This window comes from Pseudoliparis swirei, chromosome 2, assembly GCF_029220125.1.
Source record: "Pseudoliparis swirei isolate HS2019 ecotype Mariana Trench chromosome 2, NWPU_hadal_v1, whole genome shotgun sequence".
In the NCBI taxonomy this organism is placed as follows: Eukaryota; Metazoa; Chordata; class Actinopteri; order Perciformes; family Liparidae; genus Pseudoliparis; species Pseudoliparis swirei.
The window spans coordinates 12,719,073-12,742,761 of NC_079389.1; the positions used below are offsets into that span (position 1 = coordinate 12,719,073).

At 41.9% G+C, this 23,689-nt stretch overlaps 1 protein-coding gene across 1 annotated transcript; it reads left to right on the plus strand.

Annotated features, from left to right (window-relative positions):
* The first annotated feature begins 59 nt into the window (after nt 1-59).
* Nucleotides 60-19,513, plus strand: bard1 (BRCA1 associated RING domain 1). Its single transcript, XM_056438681.1, has 11 exons — nt 60-199; nt 2,809-2,865; nt 3,704-3,852; nt 4,419-5,470; nt 5,814-5,894; nt 7,023-7,195; nt 11,733-11,859; nt 11,986-12,115; nt 13,243-13,335; nt 16,128-16,225; nt 17,673-19,513. Exons 1-11 carry the CDS (start codon nt 108-110, stop codon nt 18,012-18,014), a joined length of 2,394 nt encoding a protein of 797 aa, XP_056294656.1. The 5' UTR covers nt 60-107; the 3' UTR covers nt 18,015-19,513.
* Nucleotides 19,514-23,689: the final 4,176 nt, after the last annotated feature.

Here is a 23,689-nt window from a genome sequence, read left to right on the forward strand (position 1 = left end):
CAATATTTGGCGGGAGACGCAAGTAGCCCGGAAGTAAGCGCAGCTTGTTTTGTAAACTTCATTCACAACCAAAGATATAACAGGAGAGCCAGAATACTCTTCTAATCATGGACAGCGAGGTCCTCGCACAGACACAGGACTGGAAGAACACGAAGGAGGCGGTGAGGAAATTTCGACAACTGCTACTTTGCTCCAAATGGTAAGTAAACCTTCACGTTACTGCGGAAGTGAAGCTTGAAAGTAAGTAGTGAAGTCAACGTTGTAAAGAAACACACCTGATTGCAATACATTGAATTGCACTGGATTTCACCGGCTGAACATGCCCGATTATAACAAACTAACGTTAGTTCATCATTTATGTTGGGGTTTAGTGTTCGTGTGCTAACACGTGTAGACTTTATGCAAAATGTAGGAACCGATAGTATTCACTGTATCTTTAACCGTTGCACGGTTAGCGATCCCTTTACTTTGTCAAACATGCCCTGGATCTCTTGACGTTGAAGGTGGTGGTGTGCGCAGTCCGGTGTGCGGTATTAACTGGTTTTTTAATTAACTGGTTTTGGTACGCGTGCATGAGGCAGATGTGCCGTAGGAGTGGCCTCGAGTTGCCTCTCAGGACCCGTCTCGACTAACTAGGAAATGCACATTTCCATCGCTTAGCCTCTCTGTCACGTTCTTTTTATGTAACGCTAATGTTTTAAAGACTAAACACGGATGACTTTGCTGTAAAATGTGATACCTGTTCGGGAGGCTGTAGTTGAGACGCCGAGGACACGGAGCGAGGACAAAGTAGGTGACTCTGCTGGTGCCTGTTCAATATACGACTAACTTCAATAAATACTTGACAAAATGCTCTTGTTGTCAGTCTGATATTTATGTTATACGTCGTTATCTGACGTCAAGTCGATGTGAGACCAGTTTACTCTTCATACAGTGTGTAATGAAGCATGTAGCCCGTTGTTTACACCCAGCTCGCCCACCGCTGTCAGCTGGGAAACTGTGATCGACTCAGATTAAGTTGTGATACCACAACAAGACTTTGTGCTGTCTTCACATCTCTTATGTTTTATATTCGAGACTACGGATCAACATATATCCTCGTAACTATACTCTACCCTGTGCAGCACTCACTGTCCAGATTAAACATGACTGTTACCTGTTGTTTTGTTACGATAAGGACACACATAACTACACACAGGAGTGAGCGTGTCTTTTGACACATGACGGGGGAGCAGCTTGCTCCACCCTTCATTTAGGATTTCGACGGCATTAACGAAACGTTTTCCACCTTCATGACTAATATATCACTTGGTCACTGGTGATTCACCCGATAACCCGTTACATTACAATGTACTTTACAAGTACAAAACGGATGCAAGTTAGGAGGCCTGTGGTCGCAGATGATCGCAGGATTTTTAATTTTTGTATCGCAGTGAACACAAGTGATATTTCGTCATGGTTTCGTTAATGCCGAAAAATCTAAAAATGCTGCTGGAGCTGCTCTCCCCCCATCAAAAGAAACGCAAGCTCTCCGACAGTGAGTGCTGCACAGGGTAGAGTATAGTTACGAGGATATATGATGATCCGAGTCTCGAATATAAACATAAGAGAGATGTGAGCACACAAAAAGTCTGTTGTGGTATCACAAATCTAATCTGAGTCGATCACAGTTTCCCCAGCGGTGGCGGCGGGGGTGTAAACACGGCTACATGCTTCATTACACACTGTATGAAGAGTAAACTGGTCTCACATCGACTTGACATGATATAACGATAGATAACATAAATATCAGACTGACACACAACAAACATTTGTCAAGTTATTATATTTATTTATCGAGATATGAACCAGAGTACCCAGCAGAGTCACCTACTTCGTCCTCCGCTCCGCCTCTCGCCGTCTCCCTCACAGGTATCACATTTTACAGCAAAGTCATCCGTGTTTAGTCTTTAAAACATTAGCGTTACATAAAAAGAACGTGACAGAGAGGCTAAGCGATGGAAATGTGCATTTCCTAGTTAGTCGAGACGGGTCCTGAGAGGCAACTCGAGGCCACTCCTACGGCACATCTGCCTCATGCACGCGTACCAAAACCAGTTAATTCAAAAACCAGTTAATACCGCACACCGGCCTGATGCCAAGAGGGTGACTAGTCTGTGAGAGGTGTAGGAGGGGTCCTTCACCTAGCTGGTGGCTATTCAGATGTAGACGCTGTACACAGGGTCTGATATCCAGACGGTGCTCTCTTCTGTCCACTATCTGATGCATGCATCACATCATACTGTAGTCCTGCAGCTCAGGATGCTCCTGATGGGTGGAGAGGTTCACACCTCAAAATCTACTGCAAATGGATGATCTACTGTAGTTTTATGTTTCTACAGCGGAGCAAATGATGCACAATGGCAAGTGGCGACTGAAGTTTGTTGTTAATGAAATATATCAACAACTATACATACGTATGACACTTGGAACAGACATTCATGACTTTGGTTCTTATCTATTTATCTCATGCCATCACGGGGTCAAAGTTCCGCCTCAAATGGGCACCAGTATATCTTAAGCCTCATAATCCTGTTTATTTAAATAGATTCAAAGTTTAAAAAAAGTTCCTCCGAATAGTTTTTCCACAACTCCCATTGGCCTAAAAACAAAGCCCCCAAAAATGCCAATCCATTTATATATTGTAAATATGACATGGATTGGAAGGCAATTGTGCTCAACTGATGTGCAAGAAAGTACTTTATTTGTGGGTGTGGAGGGTGACTGACAGAGGGGTGACCACTTTGACGTGTTTTGTCTTTTTTCCAGCGCAAATTTGATGACGGAACCTGTGTGTCTAGGAATGTGCGAGCATATGCTGTGCAGGTAATGTACCCTCAGCTTAATGTTACTCTGACATGCTCACGAACAAATGACCTGGCTCATGGTGGACATTTTAATGTATCAAATCACAGGTGTAACTAACAATGCTGACTGGCTACATTCTATGTATGTGGGCCAGCAATGTGCGTGCTGGTTCACGAGAACACTTGCTGTATATCACCATCATACCGTTTCTTCAAGAACGGTATGTGTTTAAGTGCGACTACAAGTTTAAAATGTCCACAGTAAGAAAATATATTTTGCTTCCCTATCCCAGATTTAAATAGGTCAGTTGGATTGTATTGAAATTACACAATTACAACGAGATTGATTCAGGGGTGGCTGTAGCTCAGTGGGGAGAGTGGTCGTCCTGCAACCGCAAGGTAGTCGGTTCCATCCCCGCTATCCCCATTAGTTGCATGTCGAAGTGTCCATGTGCAAAGTCACTCACCCCCCCAGTTGCTTCCCGGGCGCTTCACTGCTCCTTAATAACTAAGGATGGGTTAAATGCAGAGAATACATTTCATATATGTAATATGACAATAAAAGTCTTTCTTTCAAAATAAAAGCAAATTAACCAAGAATGAGAGTTCAGAGTACTAGTTATACAGGCATTTAATCCAAATGTCCATGACAGTGGCATGTTTCTTGGCAATACACGATTTACAGTGTTGCAAGTCTTGAAGGCAATTAATGTCCCCATGGGCATAAACTATAGCCTCAATGTGTTCCTGCTCTTCATGACTGAATGGCCTTAAAAGGTAAACCAATAAGATCAATGTGTTTCTTTTTACTGAACTGTGAAGGGAACTCCTAATCCATGGTATGGTTTATTGCTCAGGTCCTGTGCTGGCCCCCAGGCAGGAGATGGCTGTGTGGTGTGTCAGAGTCCTGCGTGGGTGAAGGACATTCACATCAACAGGCAGCTCAGCAGCATCATACAGCTCTTCTGTGGTTTGGAGTTCCTGCTCCATCCCATAGAACAACCAGGTAAATACTAGCAATTATATAGCAGAAAGTAGAATTCACAAGTTATTTTCTCAAATCCATGCGTTTCATGCATTGGTTTCTCCCCATGCTTGTCTGCGGACACCCCTTATATCATTTGTTGACTGCCGCTTAACATTTTCCTCTGCCAATCTAATCTCTGAATGATGTTATTAGTGGCTTGCTCCTGTGCTTTATTATCTTTATCGCCCATCCAGCATCCTGTGTAATGACTGTAATTATGCAATTCAATTAACTTTGGTCGTGTTTAGTTTTGCAAGTGCATCTCAGCTTCGACAAAAAACTATAGATTAGTTTAACACATCTGCAGGCTGTCTAGATTCAAAGCAAAAGGTTTAAGAAGTTGATTGGGCACTTCTCTACTTCTTTAAAATGTAAGTATTAGCTCGGAGTGCACCGTTTTGAGGGTTAGTTTAATTCACTTTTCATCTTAACAGATGCAAGGGACACATACAAAGAGCCTTTTTTGACAGCAACATAAATATGGTAAATGCAAGTGGGGAACATTTTGTTTTGGTTGAAACTTTTTTTTTTACACCTCATTGCAGATTCTTTTCTAGCCAAGAATGAAACGCCACCTCAGAGCCCTGTCTTTAAAAAAAAGAAGAACTTCAAGATCTGGTTCAGCCCACGCAGCCGCAAGGTACGGTGCATGGTGGAGAAACCTTCAGAGGTCCTTGTGCCGGAGAGCACGTCTTCTCGAGGAACAGCTGCATCACAGCAAGACACCTGTACTGCTCCATGCCAGGACCTGTCAGTTTTCAATTTCATCTCTTCCTCCTCCGATTCTGCCTCATCTTGTTCTCAAAGATGCAAAAATGAAAACGGAAAGAAGGGGTCAACTAAGAAAAAAGTTGCCATCAGGAAAGTGTCGGGGCAACGAGCCACTCGGACCATACGAAAACAGACCAAGCAAAAGACGACGACGCGTAGACTGGATGCTATAAACCAGCAATGGGGGATTCCTAAGGAGGCTGATGCTTTACAAATAAAGGAGCAGCACTTGGCTGAAGGGTCAAGGATGTCCAGTAAAAGAGTGTCCTTCCATAGCCCTGCTGTCATGTCTGACGAGCCTCAGCCTAAAGTACCGCAGGGTACCAATGAACTCAGCCCTGGCAGAAGCACTCTGGGGAAGCGTCTCTTAGAAGGCAGCGTCACTGAACTGAACGAGCAAACCCAGCTTGATCAGAGAATGTTCGACAGTGTTGGCCAGCATGACAAACTGTCTGAAACTGACAGTCCTGAAAAACAGAATGCTATGTCTCCCCCAAAGCATTCATCAAAAAGATCCAGAGAGGAGGAGAAGGCTGTCACATTGGACACCACACCAAAAAGGCCCAGGGCTTCCACGGGCAGGCGGAGAAAAGCCCAGACGTCTCCAGCTGTCCTTAACCCTCTTTCTTTGGCGAGCCCCAGGTGTGATAAGAGCATCAAACACTCCAGACAAGAGCCAGGAGACAGCCCTTCTGTGCGAGCCTCTGTTGGTAGACAATCTCCTTGTACTCCGGTTGCATCTGTTGGACGACCCACTTCAGGGAGCCCTGCGGTCACGAAGCGGAACCACAAGGGAGAGACCCTGCTGCATCTGGCTGCTATAAAGGTCGAGTGGTTTCTGAATACCTCAGCTTATTTTCCTCACTCTATCTTCTGTTGCATTTTACAAATGCAAGTTGTCATACATTTCTGAAGTAAAGTGACAGCATTACAAATTATAATACTAAGTGTTCAGATGATTGAGAATAGACCGCCTCGCAGTAATCCCTGTAAACGCAGCGGTAATCCCCCCTCTGGATTCAAGACGACAAGCTAATCAATGGCCCACTGTGGAGCGTGATTGATAAACGCCAGAGCTTTGGTACACTGGGATCAGCTGCTGATTTTGAAGAGTTGCATTCGGAGGTCTACAATTCTGACCTCAAGTTTGTTCTGCTTGGGTCCTGCAGGGAGATGTAGAGGCTGTCAAGGAACTGCTGGACCAGGGGGCTGAACCTAACCTGAAGGATAATGCTGGGTGGACACCTCTGGTAAGACTAACTCGCCAAGTGATGCATCTAAATCTGTATTTGTGGTGTTGAAAAACGCAGTAGCAAAAATGTTTCATCAATGAAACGGCTGTGGTTAAGAACATAATTGTAGGTAGGGTTTTATTCTTTCCTTTTGATAGAAGAAATTGAGGGTGTGTTTTGTCAATAACAAAAGTTTTACTTTGATTTGTCAGATTCTGATGACACTAAAGTTTTCCACATTCTTGTCCACTGTAGCTTTTCAACATTTGCATTGTGCCATTTAGTATATATTGTGTTGTCTTCATTAGACCAATGATCAGTCACTGTGCCCAATGTTGTTGTTATGAATATGCCATGCAAGCTGTCCGTTGTCCTGTCTAAATAACTGCATTTATTCATAATTTTTCACCCAACACCTGTTTCTTATTGCTTTAAGCGTATCTTGAAATGCAAGCAACAGCAATACAAGTATCTGTACCGATGAGGAACATAGCCACAAAGACTGTTAACTTTTGGTTAGCTCGTAAAGTAAAAGCAGGTCAAGCCAGAAATGAAGGCTTCCAGAATGTGTAATTAATTGTAAGTCATGCTATTTCTATGCATGCTGGGTCCCCCAAAAAATCTGTAGGCACATGCTCTTTGAACAAATGACCCCAGAGTAGTCTGCACATGACCGACTGCATTATCCTGCAGTGCTTCCCAAGCCATTTGTTCCTTTGAGAAAAAGTGTGTGAGTGTTTGTTGCTATCGTATTGCAGCACTTTCCATCGCTACTTGCTGCCGAGAGGCTCCACTCAAACTTGAGTTTTGATTTGAGGTCTGACAGTTTGCAGCTGATCTTTCAAATTGCTACCAATAAGCTTTGCTAGACACTTTCATATTTGATAGACTTGTATCAGTCGGAGAGTGCTGGGAACACCACCTGCTACTTTATTCTAGAGCTCCCTAAAATCCGATGGAGCTGTAATATCTGGTTTGGTACATTCACCTATCTCACCTAGAATAGTATTTCCTTGAAAATAACTTGGATATTGAAGTGATTGAAAATGGATGATCTAGAAAAGGCCTCTATTATGAGGATGACGGACAGAAACCCGATCAAAGCAAAATCGGATGACTTCTAAACGTGACTTGTCTTTGTTCCAGCATGAAGCGTGTAACCTTGGCCACCTGGTGATTGTGGAGGTATTGGTCTCCAGGGGAGCCCTGTTGAATACACCTGGCTACGAGAACGACTCTCCGCTCCACGATGCTGTGAGGAACGGACATCCAGCCGTTGTCAAACTGCTGCTGCAGTGTGGAGCCTCGGGGAACACACTGTAAGTTGATTTTTCATACCTGGGGTTTGTTGGCTTTACAGGTGAGATCATGACACAAAGCATTTACTTGTATACAGCCCTGCAGACAGAGAGTTGCTTCATGTCAAACGAATCACATCGATGGCATGTTTTGCTTGGCACTTCTTCTGTTTGGTTGAGAATCTTCGAGTGCTGACTAAAAAGTCTGTGCTGAATAAAACATTTTTTTTTTTAAACAACTTTTTAATAGATTTTTTTCAGAAGCAGACCATATTGTTTTGCATTCTAGTCGAAGCCAAACGAATAATTCATATAGAACATTACGACACCATACATTGTGAACACTAGTATTTAAAATGCATCAGCCTCCACACAAATGAAAACACAGCTGTGCACTGCTGCTGGATAGAATCATAATATTTCTAATAATGCTGCATGTTTCTCCTATATGTTAAAATTGTGAGTATTTGAGAGTATTTATGTCATTTGGAATTCAAATATAATCCTATTCTAAATGATATGCTGTTCTGAATTATATAATGTGTGCTACCATGCATAACGAACAAACAAGAAAACAAGAATCCAATAACACATTATTTTATTAAATACCAATATGACAATTTGTGAAGTGTAAATTGTTGTTGGGGCTGTGTCAGTGAAGTACTTTGTTAATATTATGTTAATATTAACATGCCTGCCTCTTGGCCAGGTCATCATTGTAAATGAGAATTGGTTCTCAATTGATTTTACCTGGTTAACCCTCCTGTTACCTTTACATTTACTAACATATTTTACCTTCGGGGTCAATTTGACCCCAGCAATTAAAACCTCCAGAAAATTATTAGAATTAATATTGTTTCCCAAGTTTAAGTGTGAGGTACTTTATTTGTTTGTTGACTACCTAAATAGCCCTTTAAATATAGAAAAAAAGTTGATATTTCGTATCTGTTTGACACAGTGAAAAACAGCCTGGGATCAAATTGACCCCAAAGAACACTGACGTTAAACATTGAATGGGGTCAAATTGACCCTAAAGGTAACAGGAGGGTTAAATAAAGGTCATGTAATATATTGGGTTACATTCATTTGTAATGTGTATGTATTAGGTGGACTAAAATAAGTTCAAGTTCAAATCAACAAAAGTAGAACATTTTAGAACATTGTTTTTCATTGCATCACATAAAGGTAGATTAGTCGATGCTGTATCAGCCTTTCTGGTCTTTGGAGGCAGGATTGATGCTTAAGATAATAAAGTAGAGGACACTGTATCGTACGTGTGATCAATAGTAGTTGATCAGGGTCAGTATGTTGGTCAGTGAGCACAATGTATTCCACTCTGCTCACATCGGTGCTTTGATGGGTCCCAATTGGCAGACCGTACATGTTTCCTCTTTACCTTTTTACTCATTTGCATGCGGAAAAAAGAGGCGGTTATTGGGAGAATTTGGGACTGTCTTTCAGGACCCCACAAGATGAATGCAATCCTTGCTTCCAACTTCACACACACACGTGTTCATATACTCCCACAAGAGGCACCCAAGACATCTGCCGATGTAATCCCTAATAGAATGATTGGCACACAGCTCGGGGGATTGAAAATACAAGTTTTGCAGATTTTCATTGTGCCTCTGTGGATATTTTGTCATGCTCATTAGATTTGAATGATTAGACTGCATTTATTCATTAGGGACCTGCCCTCTAAATCAGTGAATGTGAGTCTACTTTCTATCAACTGCAAGTATGTGACTTGCTGTGCATGTTATTAGAGCTACTGAACAAAGTCCATTACATTCTTAAGAGAATACTAATTTGTTTGATCCATTTAACGATTCCCTTTATCTAAAAACAACGGGTTTAAGAAGCTGCACTGCAGAATAAATACCAGTGCAGCACATTTGGATAGCCACGATAAGCCCTGTAAGGTGTTAACAGGTAGTACCATCCTGGTATTTTGTATAATTTAAACATTTACTTTTTAATTTAATTTTGTCAAGCCCAATATCACAAATTTCCCTGAATGCAAACGACATCCCGGTCCCAGGACCTCACATTGAATCAGGAAAAACTCCCCAGAAATAGAAACAACCCTTCACGAGGAAAAAAGGGACGAAATCCTTCAGCAGAGCAACAGAGGAGGATCCCTCTCCCCGGATGGACAGAAGCAATAGATGTCATGTGTACAGAAGGAATCATTAGAGTTATATAAACTCATTCAATGTATACGACAATGTATGAATAATTATTATAGGCATGGACCATGATGTAATCTAGTGTACTTTATTGCTAACGTTTACTTTTTAATTAAATTCAATTTGGTTTTATTGGCATAACAATTGCAGACAAATGTTTCCAAAGCGTTTAAACCAAGTACCAAATATTTATATTTATATCGTACTATAGCTTTTTAGATTGTCATGTGAACGGGACAGAATGAAACTTAACTTGTTAATGAGATGGGGACAAATAAGACTTATTCATATAGTCTTATTCCTAAATACCATCCAAAGCCCTGAATCCATACAGACATTAATTAACAAGTGTATTTTAAATGTATTAGAATGAATATATCAACCACCTCTTACTGGGGCGCCAATCCAGTACACTGGGCTGGTATGAGTACACTGCTCCGAGTTAAATGTCTCCAATTGTTAGCAATGCTAACATTTTCTTAGCCAGTTGGATTGCATTACTACATACAGTACTGAACACTGTATGTGTTTTAAATATACAGCTGAACCTCCTAAATCCAGATGTTACATTCAATATTTTGTTTAATTTGATAATCATGTTTTTTCTTCTACAATAAGATGACTGCTCTCAGGTTCAACTGGATCATTTGTCCACTGACATGATGTAAAAAAGAAGCTGTTTTTCGGAGCATTGAGCTCAAAGTGTTGCTGTGACTCCTTCAGGCCGAGGCCACTGCTGTCCGGAGCTCAACGCCTCTGAGCGGTTGGGTGTCCATGAGCTCGGCCTGAATTTTGAACTGGCCTCATACATTTTACGTGGTACTCTTTGAGGACAAGTACATCTGAGACAAAAATGAAGATGTTAAAAAAGAATATCAAGTCCATAGTTGTAGAAATGTTTTTAAAGTCATCAGACCAGGTACAGTGAAAGTTCGGGGGGGAAACAATCGGGCGCAATAAAAAGCTGATATTATTATCTGTATTTATGTTATGTTCCGTTTAACTAAACTCTGTATTTGTGTTGAGCTCTAAATGTGAATGTCCTCCTGGTTAGAATACCAGTCACGATCACAGCGGTTATCCCTAGAACCACCACCGCCTTCCTCTTCCACTTGTGTACTTTTAATCCAGAGTCTTGTGGGAGAGTGTTTGTGACTTTACCTGCAGGACTGTTTTTCACACTTTATTATTTTTTCTTTAAATATTCTTCTCATGTGCAGCTGCATGAACCAGCTTGTGGTGTCAGGGACATTTTATGTTTATTTGTGTGTGTGTGTATAGAGTTGGGAGTATGAATCTAAATGAAATATTTTATGGACCAGTGGACCTATTAATTGTTCCCCAGGTGTTATCTTTGCTGACGCCTAATCTTTAAGAGACGACCTGCTGGGCTTGGTTCTTCTCTGCCTCCTCTCCTCCTGTGTGTTTTTCTTCATTCGTTTCTCCTATCCCCGTTTTCTCAAGGTGACCTCCAGTCTTGTTTCATGCAGCTCTTTCAAACTTGAAGATGCAAACTTTCACGTTTTTTTCTTTCTCCAATATACCTATTGTAACCAGGGAAAGCCTGTGTGCATAATGCTGCTTTTATGATGGCGCTACGCCTCCATTACGCATACTGTGTACTGAGGAGTTATTGTGTTTCGCAGTTAACTGGTTAAAGGTAGTGTTTTCTGACCAGATTAACTGGTTTAGGAAGCGCATGTGCTGAAAGGTAAGCACCTTTCTGTAATGTTATGCAGCCTTGAGTTTTTCTTTTGCCTGCGGTGAGTCTGGTGTGTTGTGTATAGGAACATAACCTGGGAATGAAGTAGAACACAGATCTCAGCTTACCCTCATATCAAACAATTATGCGCCAACAAGTGAATGACACACATGAGTGCACAGTTACACAGAACGAGCGAGCTGTGACATTGCCAAATTGTTTTTCTCAGAGCTCTGGACGGACAAATCTAGATTTCTTCTCTTTTTTTTTTTTAGAACATTTATTAATTTTTTTTCTTCTCTCGCTTGACAGACGGTGATTTAAAAATAAAAAGCATGAATGAAAATGATATGAGAGAATGATTATCTTGTTGGAGAAGACATTTCTTTGGACTTATCATCAACGCTGCATTAGTGTCCCATCGGCATATGAAAACTCATCTCAGGGATCGACAATACCTTGCTCCACATTTGGACCTGCTTTTAGCTCGCGTTTAAGTTTTCGGTGAACAGATCTCAGTAAATATAATGCGTAAATTAGTTGGTCTTTTGACCGTATGCTGTCATAGCTTCTCATGTTGTACTTTTCGTCCAGTCCCTTTCGTCACCAGATGGTGTGTGCATCCTGTGAGACACTCACACTATCTTTTGAATTGACTTCTTCCCAGTAATCAGTATGGAAAGCGGCCGGCTGACTACGCAGTGGGACTGGAGATGCTGGAGATTTTCCAGGAAGCCTCAGAAGGAACCCAATATGCTAATCCTCCTCTTAGCCCCTCAACCAGTCTCTCTATGGTACGTCCATTTGAAGATGAGACTTTTTTTAAATTTCCCCCTTGAGATTGTTTTCCATAACTCAATTAATATTCATGCATTTTAGACCTTGACATTTCTAAACCGGATTCTTTTGTCCCTCTCTAGGTGAGCGACTGCGTGAGGAGGGATGAAATGGTGTTTCTGGCCAGCAAGCTGTCGGCGCCAAAACAGGTTCAAGTGGCCACACTGGGAGAGCTTCTGGGAGGGAGACTGGCTGACACCTTTTCTGGATTAGGTAGTGTTTGTGTGGTGCAGAAATACCACCTTAGGGGTGTGAGGGGGGGGGCCTTTAACTTCCTATATTTTTCCAGCAAAGCCCATTGGAATACTGGTTGCCTTTTTTAATGATGTTTGAAACACATGGGTTCTCCCGGTAACGCTGCAAATCAACAGCGGTTATCAGCTGACTGCTGGTACAGTGTTGCCACGGCTTGTACGTTTGTTCACTGCCAACTCCTGCGTAATCAAGGGACCCTGCTGTATTGGAAAAGCCTCAAGTAGATGCTTGAGCAGTATCACTCATGAAGGTTGAACAGTAACAAAGCAGTTTACATCATTCTGAGACAACAGCTCCTTCAGTGTTGCATAGTCATATAGATAGGAGAGAAAAAGCAATTGAAATTGTTCCTTATGAAATGTTTGGAGGTACTGTCAGGGTGATGAATAAGCAGAAATGAAAAATCAAAGAGTTTTCACAACTCCCCCACCTCTCACCGTCGGAGGTAACGTTTGTGCTTTCAGAGGGTGTTTTTTTTCAATTTGGAACTCAAGGCTGCAAATGCATGGCCAGTGAGCAATATAAGAAGGTTTTGTCCTGAAGTTAAAATTCCTGTATACTAATTTTGTTCTTGTCAACCATTGTCATGTTAAGTGAAGAGGCAATAAACATTTATTTACATTTTGAGTAACTTATAATTATGGCCTGAAGCATTTTATGAAATGACCTGTAGCATGGCCTTCTGCTGTGTTTCCGTACACAGTTTGACAGGTTGGTATCACATTTACCTTTTCATCCAGGCAAAATACATTTGGAATGTATTTGTAAAACAAAACAGGACTCAGAAAAGATATCAGTCCCCCTGCAGTTAGTTGCTTTCAAGTAGAATTGTGATATGTTTTTCTGGAAAAATTCAAGGCAATGTCTAAAATACACTATCCAAACTGTGGAATAAAGGTATTGAATGCCTTTTTAACCGCATAACTTTATTTTCTGAATTGGCACCAATAACATGCAATGTGTAGCTGGATAGTCAGCCACTTGCATTCATGAGGGGTAAAGCAACACACAGCATCTGGTTTTTAAAGTGTAACATAACTCGTATGTTCCTTCTCAATTTGGCTTTTGTTTGCGTCTTCCTCCAGTGAGCCACGTCGTGGTGCCAGAAGGACGCATTCCCGCCACCAACTCCACACTGCTTGGTCTTCTTTCTGGCTGCTGGGTGGTCAAGTTCAGCTGTGAGTATGGACCGAGCCGTCAGCTGGAGTAGTTCTCCGCCGAGGCCATTTACGGATGTTATGGCATGTAACTGTTCTTTGACTGCTGTGACCTTGAAGCAGATTGTACTCCAAATATCCTAAATGTTAAATTTAGCCTAAACTTGGTCTGACTTCTGACCAGTTATCTATTTTAATGACAACGTTGGTCTGTTTGTCTTACCTGCAAGGTCACATTTGTATTCAGTTGACGAAGTTGTCCAGCGAGGCTCTGACCATTTTCATCTGCACTTGATATGGTTGCTGCAGGACTCTTGGCATGGAATACAGTGCGCAGTGAAACACCTCAGAGTTTGATGTGGGACACTTTGAACCACAGTGCAGAACAAATGTTACCAACCTAACCATGGTGACATTAAGATCTGCGTTCTGGAATGAGAACTTGATTTGTCCCGGGAAACATTAAAAGAACAATTGCGTGCAGCAATTTTCCGTTAAATAGTTTGAGCCCTCTTCTGTGTGCATACCTGCATACAATCAATGCTCCTCAAGACTTTAGAAATAATAGCGATGAAAAGATGACCGGCTTTCTTTTCTTGGATGATTCATACCAAGATAAATACTTTGTAAATGTTTTTCTATTTCCCATCAGTCTCGCTGGCATCCTTTAAACAAGTGAACAAGCAGATCTTCTGAGAGACGTGGCTTTAGGGGAAGCAAAGAGACTTTCTGTCTTTGTGTGCCCTTGACTGGTGTGTCCGTCAGTAGCATCGCTTCACTCTGGGTTTGTGGAGTGAAGCGATGCACGCTTGTCTCATTTTGAGTTTGTGGTTGTCACTGTGGAAGACGTTGTGCGTTTAGAGCATACTCGGTCCCCTTCTCTGTTTGCCACACTAACCGAGCCGTTGACACGGCTTGTCTCTGTCCTGACAATCACTTTGGCGTCTTATCTGACTCTGTCCTTGTTCAGCATGTGAGCAGCAGACTTCTCACTGTCACCTACTTGTATCTGCCATCGCCGTTGACGAGACCAGGGCGGTGCTAACCTCTTTATTGATCTTACATTTCATTGCAACACATTTTCCTTTAGAAAAGAAGCTTTTTCCTTCTTCTAAACCTACCATGAACGTACACTTTGTTCTGCTTTACAGGGCCTCGATTTGCATGTTTGTGAATGTGGCTAGCTGATCACTGGTGGTAACGCCGTCGTCACAGAAGTGTAACGCCCACCTTCTGGCCTTAAGAGACTGGTCGCTCTGTCAGCATTGTTGCTGTTTGCAATATTTTTGGGAATCGGGATGTGTTAAATCTAGCTTAAAGACTGAAGACCAAACAAATACATTAAAAGCTTCCAAATTAACATGCATCTCATTAGTGGAACCTGTACATGGACACATATGTAAAAAGGACCCTTTCATGGCTTCAGGGATGGCTATGTACTACTTTTATATAGTTTTAGCTGCTTCTTTTCGGCTGCCAGCGAGAGGCTTCACTCGGTCACCTTCCCCATCACACGCACGGCCCTGCCGGAGGCAATGCTCTGAGGGATTGAATTGACTGTTGGCCGACGTTTTGCTGCTATGCCACCATGAACATCTAAATACAATGGCTGTTTTTTAGGATACTGACGAGGAGTGAGCTATTGTACCCTGTCTCCATGGTAACATTTAATTTGAGCATCACATCAGTCAAACCCTGGTATCCAGCTGTTGTCCTCATCATAAAAGGACAACCATCGCCCCAGTTGGTCACATGGTTTATCAAGGAAGTGGTTTCATCTGGCTATTCATTCACTGACTCTGGGAGGAAAGGCTCTGAGATGTTTTCTGCATTCAGTCTTTAAGAGTGTAATTAGCAAATATGCTAATTGTTTTCAGCACTAAGCATCATCGTCCGGAGTGTTCAACCCCAGCATCTCCCCTCTTCTGCACAAGTCTCTGGCAGGGTCCCTGTAAATGAAAGCTGTAATTTAGGGGAATGAAGAGATGTAATTCTATGACACCCTGTGCTCTGGTGACTGTGTGTGTGTATTTTGCTGCGCCAAAACAGTTTGCTGTATTGCGACAAGGTTTGCACGCACACACACACAAAAATACACACATTTATACTAATGTTTTCATGCCATGAATTGCAGATACTTTGCAGTTGTGTATTTAGTTTGTGGGACTGTTTGCATCCGAGTTGGGAAAGCCGTGAAAAGTCTCTGCATCGTTAGTCAAGCCAAGACTTTCACATGATACTATCCACTTTTTGCAGTATATTTTTAAAATACCCCAAACATGATATTCAATAATTGAATGTTAACGGGAAAAGAGCAGCCGTGTGAACTTTCACGTTCAGAAGCATTTGTAAAAAATCAGTGACAGTCATAAGGGGTCAATAAAATGTGTTGCGTTCCGCCTCTATCTGCCTGTACTTTTTAAAAATCTTTTTAATAAAATGTTTCTCTTTTTCAAAATGCGTTTTAAAGGATTTATAACAAAACATTGTTTTCTAAAAAATAATTGCCGGGATGCTGGCTGTCACATTGTTCTAATTCAATTCTATAAGAACTCAGGGGACAGAGAGATGATGCTCGAATTCAGCTCGAGCTTGAGATACTCAAAACAAGAGTTGCATCATGAACTCCATCACGCTCTGGGCCTCTTCCTCTGCCAACAACCGTGGCTTGGCCAATACTTGAACTCTTCCAATTTGTGCTAAAACAGACGTGAGCTTCATCATCCTCCCTTCGCGATCGCCTTGTCAGTTGTCATCCCGTTTCATGTCTGTTATTAGCTGTAGCTTTAATGTTCTTCTCTCTTTGATGCCAGGGGTGGAGGCATGTCTGCATGAAGGCGGGTGGGTGCCAGAAACTGAGCATGAAGCGGGAGAAGGCCCCCGGCGCAGTCGCATCAACAGATGTAGCTTGGTAAGTTAGAAACATGCAAACACATGAAATGGATGATTATAGGTTGTCGAGAACCTCTGTCCGTGAGAACAATTAGCTCTTCGAGTTCGAGACAGTGACGTATGTTTTGTCTTCAGCATCAGAGTGCCAATCAAAAGTACTGGCTTTTATTTTTTCATGTTTCGAAACATGTTTTAAATCTGTTTAAAATGCATTTATTACACATTAGTTGTAGAAAAAAACTAGTGCATATATATTTGGTTTTGTAGTCTACAGCTGAGGGGCATTCAGAGAAGTACCAATGGGATAAGACATGGTTTTAGACATGACATCAGTTCAAACCCTCGTCAGCTGTAGCTCATGGGGAGAGGGGTCGTCCCGTAACCACAAGCTGCCCGGTCGGTCCCCGCTCTCCCCATACTTGCATGTGGAAGTGTCCTTGAGCAAGACACTGAACCCCCAGTTGCTCCCTGGGTGCGTCACTGCAGCCCACTGCTCCTTGATCACTATGGATGGGTCAATGCAGACAAGAATAATTAATATTATTATTATGAAACCAGAATGTGTGGCAGGACTGAACATTGCTGCTCCCTTCCTACGACTCTTGACGGAGCTTTTGTCGTCTTACAAAGAAGAATGCTTTGTCTCGATGGAGAAGCTGATGCAGACCCATTTACAACACTCAACACTGTGCTTGCCTCTCCTAAATACTGAGGGTGGTGAATAATTTTGTCTTTTAAACCTACTGTACTTAGTTTCGATACAATTGTAGAATTTGTATTACAATGCGTCATATTTTTCTGTTTAACGTCAAAGAATTCCACCCATTGGGATTCCATTAAATAGGAAAAAGTCAAGTGGTAGTGGATAGTTCTTTTATGGGCAAATACCCTTTTTAAGATCTAGCCGCCACGAGCTTCGTTGTAATGATGACCCTGTGCAGGCGAACGTGATCATGAACGCATGTTCTTTAGTAGATTGAACCAACTTGTAGGTTTCTTCTGGTTGCTTCCCTCTTGAATAAAATGTCCATCATCAATCTTCATCAGAAGCTAAGGACACGTGCAAGCAAAAGGGAAATCCAACCAAATTGTTCCCAAATAATGTTCTGACTAGAATCTCCTGAGGGAGCCCGTTTACAGTCCAAGCCAGTCTGAGTTCATTGATGCTGTGAATGGAACCAGCGGCCTAATTCACTGCTGCTTTAAACGGCAATGCTAAGTGGTGCTGATGAAAATGTCTCCTGGCGCTGCCGCAAAGAAATAAGGACAAAACCTCCGCACAGACGATTGGTCATATGAAAGATTTATTGGCTGGAAATGATTTATCATTTTACTTTATTCTAAACAAAATGGGGCGACTTTTAATCCTTTAGTCTCAAGGACTTAGCTTTCGTCTGTCTTTTGCTTTGATTGGAATTGTTCACTAATGCTTGAATTAGTTTTCTTTAATAATTCGTCTCTCGCAGCTCCCACCGCTCTTCGATGGCTGTTTCTTCTTCTTCCTCGGCTCCTTCAAGATGCCTTCCAAAGACGAGCTCACCAAGCTGCTCCGGGAAGGAGGAGGTCAACTCCTGAGCCGGCAGCCCAAGCCCGACAGCGATGTAACACAAACCCTGAGTGCCGCTGCCTACCATGCACTGCCCGGCTCTGACCAGGCCCTCTGCACCCAGTACATCATCTTTGCCCCCGAGGCCCTTCACAAGCCGGCCGTAACCAGGAGAGGTAAGGTGTGGTCAGCCCCCTCCACCTGGCTCATCGACTGCATCACAGCCTTCCGGCTCCTCCCTGTCTCGGGCTATATTAAATAATAATTCTGCACTGAAAAATCACTTGTCCGTAAGCCTTCTCATCATGTTTTTTTTCATTTTGATGTGCCACGAATCAAACATTAAAACAATTATGTTGCTCTTAAAATCTGACTTTAAAGTGCTAATCTACACTGATTGTTGTTTTAATAGTGCAGAAAATTGAAAGTCATGGAAAATTGTTTTACAATAAACTATAACAGATTAAATGTAGTTCATTTAAGATTGATGGAACAATCTATACATATTTTACAAGAATACTTGAATGTTTGTCACCTGTGCTCCGTTGTTCTGTGTGTTGAGAAATGTTTTAAATGTTATTTTTATCTTCATTATACACAGATGTTCCAGAGAGTATGGTCCTATGGCTTCACAGGCACGGGACAATCTCAAACATGTGAAGGAACCCTGTTTTACTGCATAGTTTAAACCATTGTTTGCACTGGGAGTTCTTGGTCTGTCCCGGGTTTTCCGCCCAGTTGGACATGAGTTCAGGAGGGATCCTTACCAGATCCCCGGACCACCTTAATGGACTCCTTTGAACACAAAAGGGAAGTTACTTATCTCTCCGCTGCATCCCGAGTCCTCAATATATTTCTAAAGGTGAGCCCGGCCTCACTCCGAAGGAAACTCATTCCAGCCGCTTTATCTGATTCTTCCAGTCATTAACCAGAGCGGTTGGCCGGAGATGAAAGTTGGAAAGGGATACTGGTAAATTGCTCCCTCTTCACCACGACACGGCCCTTCACCATCCCACCTCTCGAATGAAACGTGTATGCAATTCTATCTGGGCGTAACGCACTCGTCATGTGGTTGTGTGATTTCTAGAGTGGCATTGCATTCCATAATCTGGATTAGTTTACCAGGAAAAGATGATTACCTAATTAGGAATGCCTCTCCCCGAAAACAAATCGATGGCGAGGACATGGGATAGAATAGGAAAAACAAAGCAATTAATTGTTTCCTCACCAGTACTGGCACTTTTGGTGTCCACCTTTTTGTACACAAGGAATGAGAGTGAGTGTGTCGGTTCCCCAACCTCACCGCTGGCCTGAAGCTGTGTGCGCTTTGAGAGTCCTTCTGCTGGCCATCTCTCAATATGCCATTTTCAGAGGGATTAGTCAGGGATGCACCTAATTGCTATCGATTGCTATGCGCTGCATAGAACTGCCTCTCTTCTCTTGCCCACGGCGGGTGGTTGGAGAAGACAATTAGTAGTGCGGTGGAGATAAATGCCCAGATGGACTTGTAATGGAATAAGGGAATTTACCTGTGAGTCGTGCCCTTGAACTCACTGAGCACTACAAAGCCATTACAGATTGCTATTACTATTATTATTACTTATTTTCTCTCAACCACCCCGCGGAACATATTTTATTACATTTCTTATTGTGAAATGTTCTGTTTATAGAAATATTACCTGGAGTTTTGCTTTATTCTGGGTCAGCTGTAAAGTTTCATAAAGTTTGTTTAACTGTTAAAATAAAAGAGGCTAAATTCAAGGAGTTCATCGTTAAAGTTTCTAATTAATTATTTCAACTTTTCATTCATATTTAATGGTGTTTTTTTCCTTGCCACCTTAAGTGTTCTTGTGTTGGGAAACATCAGCATGATGTAGAGTAGAAAAGGTGACAAAAGAAAGAAGATCCACACTCAATTTTGCAGAACAACACTTATTTTTAATTATATTTAACAAAATAGTTTTGTCTCAATCAAGAGACATTTTTTCATTTCTTATGCCTTTTCTTTTTTCTTTACTCCACCTCATATTTCAGAATACACATTAAACCTTTGAAAATATTTACATAAGAACAACATGGGGCACACCAATGTTATTTAAACTTTGAAAAATGTTGACCGTGTTTCTTGTACAGCGTCGAGTGAACCTGTGCGAGCATATGGTCATATACAATCATCATAGAATCTTAATTTTAAACCTACATTTCCAGTTTGTTATAGAAATGATGCAACCCTTTTGAGTACCTCATGAACAGACCCCTTGGTGCCCCAACACAAATACAATTTGATTGTATAATAACAGCTTCTCTCTTTGTATTCTGTGGTGGTTTTCTGGCACACTTCATGTCAATTTTGTTGCTGGAAAAAAAGGGGACAAAAAAAGCAGTAAGTCTGTGTCTCATGGAAAGAACAAATGGAAAAGGCTCATGTACAAGCCTGCGCTTTGAATGATGTGAGGACAGATGGGGGTCATCCGACAGACGTTCACACACCGACTTAAATCCTCAAGTTTCTTGGCAGAAAAGGAACAAAGACGGACTTCTGCTGGTCTGTCCTTGAAACTGCAGCTTCACGCGTTTGCAAGGAGAAATGAAATCACCCCCGTTTGCTCAAAAGGCTTTTCTCCAAAATGCCTTTAAAAAAAAAAAATCGTGTTTTTAAATGCAGCATATTCTTTTATTTCAGCAGGTTTAGTAATGTTCGAGTAATTCCCATGACTGTTTCAAGGTGGACTCAGAGCAACGTATGCAGCGGTCCAGTCTTGCTGTGTTCCTACATCTCCTTTGCAGGGTTTTCTTTACTGGACCTGTTCTGAATATATGATTTGCTGTATTTATTTCATAGCTCTCTTTTTTTTTGCTTTCCACTTGTAGCATGGAGCACAACTCTGCTTTTATAGAGGGCCAATTAAGCAGGATCTTGGTCTGAATGGTTTGACTTTATGTTGACAACCACTTCCCCCTCTGCACTCCTACCTTCACACCTGGTAGCAGCAGCTTGTAGCTGGCAAATTAACGAGACGAGCAGCCGTGGCACCCCAGATTATTTTAACAAATGCAATGAAGCTCAGAAGCATGGAAGGAAACTGAATCGGGCCAATCGAACTCCACAATGGGTTGCCATGTAACATTGTTACTTAGACCAAGATGCCCGAAGTTGTCTTCTACACTGAGTATATTATAATTGTATTTCTGGAATTATCTGGAAATTGAATTCTTGATTTTTAGTTGTCTTTTAACCGTCTGTCATTTCCCTTGTCGTCAAAATACTCCTAATTCACCAAACTGTCTGGAAGAGTAAAATTATAACTATTTGTGGGTACTACATAACGTTAAACCATTACACAGAGCAGTGTGAAGACAAGTTGACTCCAAGCAGTCGGGTCTGTTCCCACTGCGTGATGCCACAGGCTCTGTGACTTCTCTGGAACAGAAGCAACAAGGCGTCATCGGTGATGTCGATACCTCTGAGCCCGATATGCTCACGTCAGTCTTTGCGACCCAGTAATTCCAATATATTTTAAGGTATATACACTACCGTTCAAAAGTTTGGGATCACCCAGACAATTTCGTGTCTTCCATGAAAAATCACACTTTTATTTATCAAATGAATATAAAATATAGTCAAGACATTGACAAGGTTAGAAATAATGATTAGTATTTGAAATATTAATTTTGTTCTACAAACTTCAAGCTCAAAGGAACGCCAGTTGTATAGCTTATATCACCAGCATAACTGTTTTCAGCTGTGCTAACATAATTGCACAAGGGTTTTCTAATCAGACATTAGTCTTCTAAGGCGATTAGCAAACACAATGTACCATTAGAACACTGGAGTGATAGTTGCTGTAAATGGGCCTCTATACACCTCTGGAGATATTTCATTAGAAACCAGACACTTCCACCTAGAATAGTCATTTACCACATTAACAATGTAGAGAGAGTATTTCTGATTAATTTAATGTTATCTTCATTGAAAAAACTGCTTTTCTTTGAAAAATAGTCATTTCTAAGTGACTCCAAACTTTTGAACGGTAGTGTACGTGTACAGGCTAAATAATTGTTCGGCATTGAAAACGATTACAATGAAAGTGTTTTTTTAATTAAGCCTAAAATATCCGGAGCACTGAGGATGTGATAAACAGTCGGTGTCAATGGAGTTTTATGAGACTGCAGACCTCCAGCCAGATAGATCAGGACTGTCTTTTCACGTTAAGAGACACTACATCACTCTTGGTTAATGATGAAAATGACCCGAGCTCCATTGTTGCACCTAGGATTGACCTCCACCGACATTTTAACTCTTGAAAAAGAAGTCCTCCATCAGCCGTGTGCTGCATCTGTAGAATATGCAGCAGAATTTGTAGACAATGAAATTCATCTAAACATTAGTTTTAGTGCCTTTTGAAGATAATCCAGCTCTTTATTCATTGGTCTGTATCCTATGGTCATTTCTGTCTCATTACAGAAAGCTGGGAGCTGCTATTTTGCAGCCCATCCATCACCACCCAGGATAGGGTCTAAAAGGTTAACGGGAACCTTTTTTCTGGAAATGAAAAAAATTGAAGTGATAAAGGGCATGAGCCGACTGGAATTCAACTTTTAAATGAAAGACCAGTATTTATCATCTCAGAAATATAGTGTGTTTTGCCCTGGGTGTGTGATTTGTCTCTGAGACCACTTGAGGACCACTGTGGTCTCGGGAAATATCAAGGCAAGCTCGTCTTTATGTTGTCGTACTGGCCGTGCAGCCACACCTCACTGGAAGAGCTTTTCGACCATATTGGGGAGGGGCTGAAAATCTATGACACAATCCATAGCAGTAGGATAATGTAACCGCTTTGTCAGATAGGTCTCAGTGCTTCACTGGGTGCAGACCAACATCCTGTGGCTATGAGATTGTGAATGGCGTGCTTGTGCATGCTCACATGGACAATGTGCACGTGAATGCTGCTTAAAGGCATTTCGACAGACGCAGATTCCCTCCTTGTATCTGATGGTTCTTGTGGAGTGGGCCCAGGATGCAGCAGCACCAAGCCCCCAGCTGGATGATTTATCACACAATACTCCTTGATTAGGGGAAATTAAAGCAGGCTGCTCTTGGCTCGCGAATTTCTTTGATAACAAGTTCAAGCAGTTAGTTAGCGGGAATATTTTGGAGGATACGGACCTCTGAGAGAAAACAATAGCGACAATTAAACCGGAACAGGCTGCCCAAAGTTGTGGTTTTGATGCAGAAATGTACATCTGCTCTTCTCATCGTTGCCACCACATTTCCTGCTTTTCTAATTCCACAGTTCCGGCTTCCTGTGCCGAGACGAGACTCCAAACCACGAAATGTGGAGCAATAAAATCTGCGTTTTTGTGGGTTTTAAAGCTGTTAATAAACTGAACGGTAGCATCATCAACGTCTTGGAGGTGATTTCCTGCCATAGTGATCCAAAGTCTTATGGAGACACAAACATTGATGTGAGATGTGCATCTTGTAAACGAGCTCTGGGAGTGAAGAGTTGACACTCGAGCACGCCATTGCAGTACTTTCACAGGTGTCAATCCTCTTATGTCAAAAATAAAGCGCTGTTAAGTGTGCTTACAGTTAGTTTTCTCCTGCTGCTGGAATATGACGACACCCGACTGAGAGACAACAAGCAGATGGCATCCGTACGGAAATCAGCATGAGCAATCCAACATTACCAATGGTTAGGAAAGTGTTCAAGGAGCATAGAAACTCTTTTTTTGTGTGTGTGGGAGCAGCAAGTCAACTTCTGAAAATATATCGGACAATTACAACTGGACTGTGGAAACCGCCTCGTGACGAGTTCCGCCTTCTTCTCAGTGGCTAAAGTGTTTGTGTGAGGCTTGTGAGCGCATCTCTTCCAGACTCCGCCCTCTCAGGTTCCTTTAGGACTTGTGCTCCTGCCCTGTCAATCATACAAAATG